Source organism: Morone saxatilis, unplaced genomic scaffold, assembly GCF_004916995.1.
Source record: "Morone saxatilis isolate NCDOM2014 unplaced genomic scaffold, NCSU_SB_2.0 Contig11, whole genome shotgun sequence".
Taxonomy (NCBI): domain Eukaryota; kingdom Metazoa; phylum Chordata; class Actinopteri; family Moronidae; genus Morone; species Morone saxatilis.
In genome coordinates, this window is record NW_023339663.1 from 17671308 (window position 1) to 17685814 (window position 14507).

Here is a 14507-nt window from a genome sequence, read left to right on the forward strand (position 1 = left end):
TCTCACACACACACTCACATACACTGCTCAACTGCTGTAGTGCATATTGTACATAATGATCAACAGTTTATAATTAATAGGCCTTGTTAATTAGAGCAGTTCTCTTGTATTCTTAATCAAGTTGTTAAATGAGAATTGTTAAAACATCTTTCTCTCCTGAAAATAATTAGTTTCATAGTCATTTCTATACTGGCCTAGCATTTACATACTAAAATGTATTTGTTAATAAAACAAGATGTAACACTTCATCATCATTTTGGATTGTAATATGCATCCATAATAATTTGAACCCTTGAACCTAATAAAAATATATATATCATCAGTAATCAGTATGTCAGTAATAAGCACCACAGCTCCACTGGCACAAGTTTCTCAGCATGTCTTTTTAATTAATGCATGTTATGAATCTGAAAGAATTTCGACCCATTCTTCTGTTGATGAAGAACCCAATTTAATCAATTTACAGAGACATCAAGGAGACCACCACTCATGTCTGTTTTGTACAATTTGCCTTTGTTTTAGGAGAGTTCAGTCACTATTGTGAACAAGACAGTAAAGCCTTGTATCCTTCTTCTTCTTATAGGTAGAAGCACTTAACTAATGCTCAGGGGAAGAGCTGGTAGTGCTTCTTGTTGCTAACGCACACAACTGGCAAACTCATTTGAGGCAAGGCAATCTTTTACTAAAAGTTTAAATATTTATAACTTTTAACATTTGGCACAATGATTGCTAAACACACGCTAAGCTCCCAGCTCCATGTGCACCAAAAGAGGGTCCTAGTGGAAACACAACCCAGTGTTTAATCCATATTGTTTCCAACAAATCCATAGCTATGGCTGCAGGTCTAACTCCTGAAGAAGCAGCTGTAAGAGTTTACGCTCACTCACTGATTCCTAAACATACTACAGATATATTATTTACTTACTATATATATATACATATATATATACACATATATATATATATATATATATATATATATTTCATAACTTTTTTTTACAGGGGAAACAGACGGAGACGATAGTGAGGGAGATGGGAAAGATACATGTGACGAAAAAATTCCTCCATCAGGGACGTCAATGCATCTGAATACAAAAAACATCACTGTAAATAAAAGATCAGTGAAGCACTTAAAATCTTTCTCTTTTTAATTTGATGATTATATGTAGGTTTTTTTCCCTCTTGAATAACATGTTGGTAAAGACAGCAAACTAGAAATATACAAAATCCCTTCCTGTTTATTTACCCTTTCCTCACCTTCATCCTAGCCATCTCTGTCCTCAACTCTCTGTCTTTACCCCCACCCCCCCCTCTCTGTCAGTCAGTCAGTCAGTCAGTGAGTCAGTCAGTCAGTCAGTCTGTCTTTCTGTCTGTCTCTCTTTCTGCTTCAGGGGAAATTAATTGATGATTATCTTGTCTTGCAGAGCTGGTTTGCAAACTTGCTTTTTTATCAGCAAGGCCTTGCTTTCCACCACTTATAGCTTAATTTGACCCACCCTCCCTCTCTCTGTCTCTCTCTCCACCCATCCCTCTCTCAGGCAACTGGAGTCTTATCAGTTAGCTATGTGTTCAGACGTATAGTTCAATTTGGTTTCCTTTAATAAAAGGATAGAACAGAGAAGATATTTGTTAACAGATATGGGCTGACAGACAGACAGGGGAGACAGGTTGTTCAGGCCAATAAAAAGACAGGGCCAAATAGATTCTTTGTTAGTGTGAATTAGTTTAAATGAACAGAAGCAGAGAAAGAGAGGGGAGGGGAGAGGATGACAAGGAGTAGGTGTGAAGCAGAGAGAGTGGGTAGTAGATGAGGAATAAAATATGCTGAAATTATTTTGAAATAATATTTTCTTCATTAAGAAACAGTGGTTTGTCTCAATCAGCTCGTGTAGAGTTCAGTTTAGTGATTTATTTTGCAATTACTTTCTTCTTTTTAGGATTCCATAAGGCAAGACAACATTAAATACAGCCACAGCAAAACATCAACAGTAAGCTAGGAAGAGGAAAAGGTTTTGGAATATGGATATGGTAAAACAAAAGAAGAAAAATCATACTACTGGATACTGCATACTACTACTCTACTGGATCTGTGGACTGAGACCTCATGGTCATATACCATGATGTGTTCACTGTTATCTTGTCAAGTCCGCAAGGATGTTGAACCGCAATGGGATAAAAATGTACTATGAGATGTGACTTCATATCTCAAATGGTTATGAATTCAAGTTCTTGACCCTGCAAGCTATCAATACCCAAGTAATTTCATGATCAGTTCTTAACAGTATTCATGTTAGCAATTCATGCAAGATTTGTGCAGGGTCTCCTGCTTTACATAGTCTAGGGTCTAGGCGAGGTTAAAGGATAAATAAAAGAGCATGAAGGTTGATATGCACAGTGAAACTTTCCCTCTACTGAATATGAACACTGTTAAAATTCTATTCACATCAAACATTCAACTCAGGATCCGCACATCGTAGGTGGTCGCACTATCTTGCTTGGATGAAAACAAACTTTTGCCCATCTAACTCTGCAGATTATAAGTATTTGAAATTAGAGTTGAATGTTGGATCTGCTTTTGATCCAGCCAAACTGATCTAAACTACAGTCACAGAGGTGCTTCTCACATTGCTTAAAATTACAGGGTTTTTGTCTGTGTCAGCTTCGGATTGAGCAACTTGAGATGACAGCTGAGAAGAGTTTCTGTTTTACAAGGTTGTATTAGTGGTCTTGATTTGAGTAAACAGCACTTTTCTTTAAAATGTGGTTAAAGTTGCACTGTCAGTAGCCCCCAAATCAATTTTATCTATTTGATAAATTTTGATGCACAACAGATTAATTTCTGATCTCTCAACGTGTTAAATTACACATGTAATTTCCTTTTCAAAGCACAATGACTTTCTCTAGGTAAATTGAAATGCATGTGTCTAAAGATATGGTTTGCAATAATTGTTTGTTTCTCATTTGAGAGATGCAATCCTTTGAACAATTTATCTAGATTAAAATCAAAATGTTCCTTTTTATATAATTGCATTTTGCACATATGCTGCAGGCCCATAGTGTCGACGATTATCCTCCTCCTGATACCTTGCTGTGAGACTAGCAAATAACTGCATCTTCTAACATCTACATTAAATCAAATCGGTGGCAAAACATCTATTTTCATTCAGGCTTTTTCTTTCTCTTTCTTTTTGTCATCATTGGGACCATTGTTCACTCTCACATATTTGTCTTGGCTTTCAGTAAACTCAGTAAAAATGATTACTGCCATAAAGATAAAGTAGACAGCTATCCAGTTAGCTGAAACTTACACATGTACTTGCACATTCCAGGACAGATGACTGATCTCATATACACAAAACACCAAAGCATTCAATAAATAATGCTTTGGTTTGATGCATGAATGCCAATTTTTTTACACACACACGAACATTCACCCCACACATAAATTGTCATTTTACACACAAGCACACAAACACAGACATGAATCAATTTTTGAAGTCTAGGACATCAATGCAAAACAAAGCAACATAGAAAAAAAGACATTAACAGAAAGACCTGTCAGTTATATGTGCACAAGCACACACCACATACACATTCGCATACATGCAGACCCACACAAACACACACACACACAATCACAACCACTCCCTGAGGCAACAAACACACTTAAGGGTCCCCACAGATATTGAACAGAACAATGGAAAGGAAAAAAATGAAGACAAAGTACTTCCTGAAAAAGGTTTAATGGCTGTCAGGTTTGTTTTCAACATACACAAACACACAAATGACACACATCCGGGAAAACACACACACACACACACACAATACAGTATACACAGACAGAGTAAGATAAAGTTGAAACACACACACACACGCAGGGGAGTAAGTGTGTATATCTGGTCTCTTGAGTTTGTATTTGATATTTAGAGTTCATGATTCATAGATGAACTCTTATGCAAGCGTAATGGAACACTGTGTGCGTGTGTGTGTGTGTGTTTGTGTGGGTTTGTGTTTTGTGTGTGTGTGCATCTTCAAAAGGTCAGGCTAAGTATTTGTGTCGCATCCAAACATGCACGCAAGCATGGAAAAGTCTTGTATACCACGCTAATAACACACACGCAAGACACACAGCAAAATATGCAACCTGGAAGTCACAACAATCAATGATGTTAAGGATACAAGACACATCAATACAAGACTACACACCAATCAGCCATAACATTATGACCACTGACAGGTGAAGTGAATAACACTAATTATCTGGATATCATGGCACCTGTCAGTGGGTGGGATATATCAGGCAGCAAGTGAACATTTTGTCCTCAAAGTTAATGTGTTAGAAGCAGGAAAAATGGGCAGCGAGAGGGTTTGAGTGACTTTGACAAGGGCCAAATTGTAATTGGCTAGACGACTGGGTCAGAGCATCTTCAAACCTGCAGCTCTTGTGGGGTGTTTGCGGTCTGCAGGGGTCAGTCCCTTTCGAAAGTGGCCCAAGGAAGGAAAAGCTGGATATAGTGTCATGGACAGCCAAGGCTCATTGATGCCCGTGGGGAACGAAGGCTGGCCCGTGCGGTCCGATCAAACAGACGAGCTACTGTGGCTCAAACTGCTTAAAAAGTTAATGCTGGTTCTGATAGAAAGGTCAGAACACACAGTGCATTGCAGTTTGGGGCTACATAATGTTATGACCACCAGCGTGCCCAGGTGGTCATAATGTTATGGCTGATCGGTGTATGTATACATATACAATATAATAGTATGTAGTCCCAGCTGATGGAGGGATGACCAAGACAACAGCTCTGGGCCACACAGAACTATTAACATTAACAGTTATTCTATTAAATCCAAAGAAGGATTGCATGTCTATCACCACTTGTTATAATAATTTCGATCAAAAGAAGAGTTTGCCCCTGATTTGTCTGTGCTATACATTGACACGTACAGTCCAGTAAACACTAACTTTTCTCAAATTTCTGACCCCCCAAAAAATCTGATTCATATAAATACAAATAAAATACAAATAATATAATAACTACTAACTGAAAGGTATGCAATGATAACATAGATAACAGGAATTATGTACCCTCTAATCAACAGCAACTGCAATTGCAAAACAGTGCCATGAACTCCAGCTATGTCATCAAACTTACTCCAACTAATGCAGCCATCCTGTAATTTAGATACATTCTAACAAACTAAATATTTCTGAATACAGTGCTTGTTGTAAATACTCTGCTTATCAATAATAATCAAAATCAACAATCTCCAGAGTTATCTTTATTGTATGTAGTATACTGTGGTACTTGTTTCTTACAGCTCTTACAACATTTCCCAACACGGTTCAGTCACTTTGCAGGTAAAATCTGTCATCACTATTGCCTCAGAAATTGTCTGTGTATCATGGCCAGCATTCATCACTATGCACACTCACACATTGTCTTACCTTCATATACAGCTTTAAAGCCCTGTGCACTGACGGCAAAGTCTGTGGTAAACCACAAGGCCAATATAGATCCACTGCTGACTATAGGGGAGGGCAGCATGAATCCTGACAACCTGAAAAACAAAAATACATCTCTGAAACACAGCAAGACAGTTTACTGCTGACTTACAAAAGCAAACAATATGGCAACATCAAATCTGAAAACCTGAAATATAGAAAAATAAATAAGTGTGTGAACAATTGTGTTCAGTGTTAATCCTGTTAATGTTGTGGTTAAACCCCTGAAAGTCCTGAACCCATAAAGACACCTGCTGGCCTGAGATCAGGTCTCTCCAAGACCTTTGTGTTTTGTGAGCTACTCTCAGGTTTCCTGCTGTCTTCTTCATTGAGGAAAAGGAGAGTAAAGAGTGATTTTCTCTCTCTCTCTCAAAATAAATTATATGAATTTAATATATCACTGAGCTACGGTACACAAGATCCCCTATTCATGACAACCAACCATTGTGTACCCAGACTGAAATACAGAACAAAAACAGAAAATAAAAACATATTGTAATTTAAGAATTTACACTAGAATAGTTAAGCTAACGATGATGAGGTGTTTTGTTGACTGTGATACAACAAGGTGAGAGGTTGATTACACTGGAAGTTGTGCTGAAACAGTCCTTTGAGACTTAATTGAGAGGTGATGGTTAAACGATTTGGGGAGGAGAATAGGGAGGATTCTGAAGGAACGAATAACAGGAAATGGAAAGCATTAATAGTCTATTTACTTGCCTAAATAATGTAGGTGAAAACTGTTTACATAATTAAGAAACATTTATACAGTGGATAAACTTATCATTGTGAGCTAGCGAACTGAACTTTCTGAACTTTAGTGACATATAGATGCAGTAGACAAAGATAGGGCTTATGTTAGGTATCTATAGCTTTGTTAAGACTCACTATTATACAAACTGTATCATTTATACCATGACACTGCCAAAAACTAAATCTGAAGTTTTCACTGCAAAAATAAAACATAAAACCTACCCAACCCAACCCAAATCTAACATGCATTTTTCAAGTGCTTAAATGAACAACAGTGAAGTGCATTTACTTGGGCTGTGCCCTGTTTCCTTCTCTTTTGCAATTTTCATGGACAGCATCTCAAGGTGAAGCCAAAAAGTGGAGTGTGTCCAGTTTGATGACCTCGGGACTGCATTTGTGCCATTTACAGTTGATGCAGTTCTGTTTGTTGATTCAGACCATGACATTCAGCACTCACTGGGCTGGTTTGCAGCCAATGGTAAATGGTTAAGATGAGGATAAACACCTCCAAGCCTGTTGCTGCCCCAGATGATGCACTTCAAGTGTATTGGGGTCTTGACAGCGAAGCTCTCAATTTTACAGTATATGTATGTCTCAATCCTTACCGGAGTTCCTGCTGAGTTCTGAGTTCAATCAGAGGCTAAGCTGGATAAAAACACACAGACACACTTCTATACACATTGGTGTGTCTGTTGCCAGCTAGCTTACGGCTAACTTATGTACAGTTGGTATCTTGGGGGTTGGGGGCAAATAATCATGGAAGCCAAGCAAAAATTCACTTTGTAGGTAAACTCGTTTAGTCTACAGTTTAGATAAAGATGCTGCTTAAGTTAATTATCTTTAATTCCACAAGCGCTCAATATCACATAGCAAAAGCTAAATCTGAAGTCAGGCAGCAGCAACGGTCTTACTAAATATAAGTACTTGCTTGTGGAAAACAGAATTAGCAAGTTTTAAAATTGATCTTTTTTCAAATGCATAAATAAACAATAACAGGTCATGTTTGATTTGATAGTTTCATGAACAATTTTTATTACTGTATGTGGATTAGCACCGTCAAACCTGAGGCCATGTTGCTCTGATTGATATGGCGGCTTGCCCCCTCTGGGTTTGTTGGGGCCCAAAATAAAGGTTAAGTGCTTGTGTTTCCAGGAGAGCTACAGTATGCCATAATTCTCACCCTGAAGCTCAACGTACAAGTATATTTTCATCAGAAGGGTAAGAAGCTCAGATAATTTGAAGAAGCTCAGAGTAGAACAACTGGTTCTTATTATTGAAAAGAGCCAGTTGGGGGGATTTGAGATTCTGATCACAATGCCTGTGGATGCCTCCCCCATGTCCAACTGGACCTCGGGGAAGACCATGACCCACACATCTGGGAATCCCCCAGGAAGAGCTGCAGTGCATGGCTGAGGAAAAGGATGCCTGGGCTATCTTGCTTGTCTTATCTTGCTGACCCAGACAAATAATTTAATATTTACATTTCATTTTGCCACTGTTCAAGCCAAGCAGAAAATTAATAAGCATTTAGTGACACCATTTTACTCTCAAGTGTGAACGGAAGCGAGCAAACTGAAGTGCAAAGTTAAGTAGCTCTTGATATATCCAAAGCAAGAGAACAATGATTGGAGGACAAGTTTGAAGACAATATTACTTGGTTCACTACATACAAAAATATGCAACAATGGACGTGGAGCAGAGACAAACCAAAGGGAACAAGGTTTGAGTGGAAAATAACAGGAAAAGAAAGACAGACATTAAAATAGGATTCAATTTATTTTATACAACTACTTTTCATCATTTGAAAGGTCAGCTAGGTCACTGAAGAGGTAGCACAAAAAAAGGAAAGAATAAAAGTGAGAAAGTACAAAAGAGGCAGACACAAAAAGATTTGGAGAAAGATAAAGAAAAGTGGAAGGACAAAAAATAGTAAAAGAGTAAGTCATTTAACTACAGAGCAACACAGAGGACAGTGAAAACAGAAAATGAATCATTTTAATTCTGTGGCCTCGAAGCAAGGACACCAACGACAGACAAGAATGGATGAAGGGAGCACATGGAAAGTGACAAACAGAAGCAGGGATGGAGGAGAGGAGACAGAGGAAATTGAGGAAGGACAGACCGAAGAGGGGCGCAAGGTGTGTGGTGAGATGAAACAAGAGGAGGAAAGGGAAGAGTAAAGGAGGAGAAAGGTTTTCCTTCTTATAGGTGTAAATCACATTCTATTTTACTTCTACTTTACTTTTACTTTACTAGCCACGGTAGTGTTTCGAACCTCCAACTTGCACAGTTGCTCAATTGTATGCACTGAGCCTGTCATCACACTTTTGGGTTATTTGTTTTTTGACTGAGACTGAGTATTCAGGTCCCTGTGGCTAGGTTAATTAAATGTTGTGCGCTGGTTATGACAGCAGAGGGTAGGTCATGCTAGGGTAAACTTAATTACTGATTATTAGTATTCATTATTCTATATAAAAATATATTTTGTAAGAGTGTAGTTACTTATTTTTGCAGTGATAAATACATACTTTTGTATCATTATTATTGACTAAAGAGCAATTTCAGTGAAAAGCACATTCATTGATTTTTTACCTGCACTCATATTCACATACATGCTTGTTGGCATACTAATACAAATGACAATCAATACACAGTTTTAATGGATATATTCATTTATCCAAATGTCTGGCCATTCCCTGCATGTGCTAAAATGGCCAATAACTGTGATATATTTAATTATAATTTTATTTGGATTTCCAATTGCAGGTTACTTGACATAAGCAGAACAGAACACACACATCCTTTTTTGTAATTCAGTAGCAGTAAAGTATTTTCAATAGTATACATGTGGAATTTTTTTAGCTAAATATATACTATACTATAATATAGTTGCCAGTTTATTGTGTACGCCTGACTAAAAGTAATGCAGAAAGGTGTTTCTATTATTTAACCTACTCTCAAAACAGAATAAAATAGAAACACCTGTCTGGGTAACAACACTCAGTTTAAACTAGAATTACCACCTTGGTTGTGTGCCTCTGCCAACCAGCCAAGTTGCAGTTTACATCTATGTCTGTCCAGACTCATACTGTATAATATATGTAGTGAATACCTGGAAGCAAGTAATGTTTGGCTAATATTGATACATATGTATGATTCCATATTCAGGATCACAATTAGCTAGGCTAATCTTGGATGACATGAAAAGACGAAAGCTTGTACTGAGCTACTTATTGTTTACAAATTGTATTGTCTCCGTCAGCATGAGTCTGAGAAATTTAGAATTGCCCAATTCATCCTTAAATTATGACTAAAAACCTATTTTGAAGTCACAATGACCTTTGAGTCAAAGTTTCAATTACAATTCAGTGTCCGACCAATTGTGATGATTAGTCCAACCAACTGAATAATGGCCAAACACGTCATGTCAAACATGTCAAGGTAATTTTGAGGTCACAGCGACCTTTAAGTCAAAAGTGTCACAAATTTGGGTGCCTGGTTAGCTCAGTTGGTAGAGCTGGCGACCCATGTATGGAATTGCTGCATCGGCCCAGGTTCGAATCCGACCTGTAGCCCTTTGCTGCATGTCATCCCCTCTCTCTCTACCCACCTTTCCTGTCTATTTACAGCTGTCACTATCCAATAAAGCCAATAAAAGGCCCAAAAAATAACTTTAAAAAAAACAAAGTGTCACCAGTTTATTGTCTGACAAACTGTTACACTGTCACAGAGACCTTGACCTTCGATCACCAAAGTCTCAACAATTCATCATTGAGTCAAAGTGGACGTTTACGCCAAATTTGAAGAAATTCCCTCCAGATATTCCTGAGATATCGTATTCACAAGAATGGGACACACAGGCATACAGAATAAATGAGGAAATGTACATTCTGCAGACACATATATATAAATTTATTTGATTTGGTTCTGTGGGTTGCATGTGATTGGTATTTATTTTGTAGGTAGTATGATCATTGTCTACTTTTTCAGGCTGCGCACTGCATTTTTGGTGCAACTTATATTTTCCTCAACCAGAAGAGAATTGCCTGGTCACAAGTTTTCATAAATCACCTTGGAGGCCCACAGGAGACAGCAGTTACATTCTCACATGAATATTTCACCACTCAACAAATAAAATGTGAATAAAGTGAAATGAGTATAATTAATTTTTGGGAGAACACTATGCTTCTTCATTTTTAATTTCAAGGGCATATGAACTTCCAAGGACATTTTTATATTGGGCCAAGGTTACTTTTTCTACACGGGTCAGAGATTTAGAAAGAGGTTGGCTATATGTATGGCACTTAATCAAAGAGGTACTGGCTATATTATGGAGCTACCATTGCTGCTACTGACAACTGTAGTGAAACTGCAAGTTCTGGTATTGACCTATATTAACATTAAGCTCAAACCAAAGTGCATTAACAAAGTATTTATTGATTAGAAAAACATGCCACATTACAATTTTTCATATATATGGTTAGAAATAATCGTAAGAAGTGCATATTAAAGTAAATGTAAAGCATAAACCCTAACACAAGTGCAATTATTTGTCTGTCTCTAGGAATAAAATGGTACTGTGACTCAAATGGAGGATTGACCAGGAGACAGATGAGAATTCATTCACGTCTGTGCATACACCACACGCACGCACGCACACACACACACACACACACACACACACACTGATTGGCAGTCAGCGAGTCAGTCAGTCAGTCAGGTAATGAGCAGTAATCGTCTAGCTGTCACTGTACTGATGGATCAACATGATTCTATATCCCTGTGTAGCTCTCTGTCTGTCTCTCCTCCATCTTTCCCTGCTCTCTTTCCATCTCACTGTCCCTCCCAGTCACACTGATCCTACAGCTGTTTGACATTTATGCAAGAATATGTGAGCCGGTTTAAGACTATGTGACCGTTTACCCAATCGGTCAACTGTCCAACCAGTCAACCAGTTTATGTAATCTGACAGCCACTCAGAGATTCCAGCCAGCCGGTCTCTACAGTCAACCGACCAACCAGCCAGCTTTCCTGTGTGTGTTGCTTCATCCATCTGTCTGACTGCCCATCTGTATCTGCCCATTTAACAGTCTATCTCTTGCTCAGCCTGCCAGTCTATCAGACTGTTGGCATGCTGGATGTTGACAGACACTTATAATGCTAGGATTATGGGTTTGATTGGATGGTAGTACAGTAAAAAGACATACCATGATATTGGAAAATAGCATTAGTGTTATTTTCATTACCATCACATGACCACTCTTCCACAGATTACACGGGGAAAAGAACCTTGCTGTGAGTGTCAACGAGCTGGTCACTAAAAATAATTTAACTGATGTAGTTTGGCAGAATTTGAGATTTGTACCAAATGAAAAGGGAGACCCAGCAAATCTTGGTAAAGCTGTATGTATGATTTCCACAGAGAAATTGACAGCCAGAGATGGGAATACTTCAAAAATGACATCATCTTCTTGGAGTCAATGACCCTCTAACTGTTAAGAAGATATGTGTGTCGTTGAGGTCAACAGCTCCAAATGCAGCTGCAGCCCATGACCACTGACAAACCCTATCTTATCCACACAGTCATCAATAAAAAGTGTATACTGGAAAACAGCACATTGGGAAAGCCTGATAAAGACAGGATGAAATGTATTTACATGATTTAGTCAGTTATTTTTGTGAAAAGGCTCAGTGATGTGCTCTTGCCGTCTTTTGCCATGAGACTGTATGGAAAGCAACGATACATACTTTAAACTTATTTAGGATTAATATTCCCCTTCAGTCCCAACCAAAGTAAAATAAGCCAGTGATATCGTATACCTAAAGATACTAAACCTGAAAGAAAGAACACATAATGGCACAAAGGTGAAAATAGAGGAAGAAAACAGACAGGAGCTTTTATTCAAATGAGTCTGCCAGAGTTGGTAGTATTTTGGTGAAAAATGGGTTGTTTTGTTAAGAATAAGCATCTAAGGACTAAGTCTGTTTCCATCTCAGCACCATTCTTCTATCAGTGAAGTCACAGGTTGAGAACACAGTGCCACTGCACATTTATTAACAAAAATAGCAGCTGCGCTTAGAAACACCCAAATGTGCATACCATGTAGTATTGTGTGCTTGCTAATGTCATTAAAAAGGAGCCCAGTTATCCAGTTTCAGTCTTGTTACAGTGGGATTCCCAGATGGGACTGTCAAGATAAGATGTAATTTGCCTATTTATTGTCAATATAATACCAGTTTTCTTTTCCACACACCTCATCTACTAATTTCAGTAGAAGTTATTTAAAGCAATCCAATTTAATGTTGCCTTTCTTATCTGCAAATGTAAACATTTCAATCAAAGACTGATGACTTTTAATAGTCCCTGCAGTCTTCTGGTAAATTTGCCTTACAAGTTGTCCACCAAGCAGAACATTTCAATAACTAACATCTTCGAGTTGTTTCAGACAGCTTTCTGCAGCTGTATTTCAGTCAGTCAACTCATGTGGAATAGTTGATATGTTCATATATGTGAATGTAGGATATTTGCAGCATTGATGTTTGGTGTCTAGGCTCTGATCTCGTTGCTCCCCGCAAGGAAGCACCAAATTGAGAATGGAGAATAACAATAATAAAATTGACCTTCTAAGGTAAGTCAGACTCAGAGCCAACAGGTGGATGCTGGGGTGGAAATGTGGATTTTGAAATGCTGCAGTAGCAGCCAGTAAAAAGCATACAGAAGCTTTCAGGTAAGTAATGTGGCAGCAGGCATGAAGCAAAAGAGTGAGCAGAGCACTGACGACTTTTGTACAATGATTAAAAGGGTGCAATGGATATATAGTATGTTGCACTGAGAGGAGTGTGCCATGTCAGTGTTGTGGCGGACTTGCGTTGAATGCCTGAACTATCTCACAGACTTCATTTTAGGTGGATAAAGAACATGGAAATAGCAGATGAACCAATATAAAAACATAAATGTATACTTAGCAAACCCTTTTTTTCTTACTCTCCATACTGCACACTATAACAGTTCCCTCTATCAGGTTTGTACAACAATGCCATTTTTGGCCATGAAGCATGAGATCAAACTAACATGAAAAATGCACCAAAAAAAGAACTGCAGAGGCTGCTGGTCTTCACGTTGGTGGTCTCATTTGTTTATGGTAAGAATACTACTGTCTCTAAATTAATGTGGTATTGAACTTGATCAATGTATAAATATTGATCCACCTTCTATTATCTTTGAGGATTTATGTTCATATTGACCAATACTGACTGAGTATATTTCGAAACACTTTTTCTACGGGTCTCGTGCTATTTTCTAGCAGTGGTCGTGACAACCTGTATCAATCACACCTTAACAAGGCCAAATTAAGAGTGATGCAGGCAGCCGGGGGATTTTAGCACGTCACAAGTAAAGAACAGGCAGTTGTCAGTTCAAATGCACCAGCCAGCAGGGGAAATACTGACAGGGGAAGTAAAGAAGAGACTTATCCAGTGACCATTATAATGTGTTTGACCGATGTACTTGACCTCCGACTGCTCCAATAAAGCTAAAACAATACATAGCTGTACTGGGAGGCTCATATAGGTGTAGAATATGATGGCTCAATGAAGTGGAAAAAATAGACCAGATTTTCTCTGTCTATATCAAAGTATATAATTTTCCAAGGACTCATTATAGCTGAGGCAAGGTGCACACAACACCTAAAAATGATTATTTTCTGGTTTGTTGTTTTTCTAACAGTGTCAATAGTTGTGACTGAAAAAAATAAACTACACTTTCAAATGAAATTTTGATGGTTACTTTAGAGCTATGTTATGAGTCACACATGCAAATACATTTTGCAGTTATTTGCAAGACTAGTGCAGTGTCCGTAGGAAGTGTATGTAGTTGCTATAGAAAAGTGTGAGGTTAGTAGCTTTTTCATGGATGCGACAAATGAGGGTTTGTGTTGGGACTCAGGGACTTTAGGACATATCCGTCTGATACTCTACCTCTGGAGGTAGTATCAGGGACGCATTATTTTTTACGCTACAGTGGTGAACGGGATACGCGAGGCGGAGCGAGGGGTGGTCGGTCAGCACGTCTGATATGCACAGGTTCTCCTCCCAACTTAATAACGAGAAATGTCCCAACAAGAACGTTTAACGGGCCAAAACAGTAAAACGTAGTACTGTATGTCCTTTGGAGACTTATATGAGGGAAAAAATAGCTACAGCTGTAGCCCTACGTGGAAAGCATCTGTCCTCCGTCTGTCCTCCCGCCTGTCTA

General features: G+C 38.3%; 1 protein-coding gene across 1 annotated transcript in view; it reads right to left on the reverse strand.

Annotated features, from left to right (window-relative positions):
* LOC118320938 (CUB and sushi domain-containing protein 1-like) overlaps positions 1-14507 on the reverse strand; it is a 263711-nt gene that overhangs the window by 227809 nt on the left and 21395 nt on the right. Inside the window, exon 3 of the mRNA XM_035652065.1 lies at positions 5444-5556. Within this exon, the coding sequence (XP_035507958.1) occupies positions 5444-5556 (113 nt within the window). The remainder of the gene's footprint in view (positions 1-5443; positions 5557-14507) is intronic.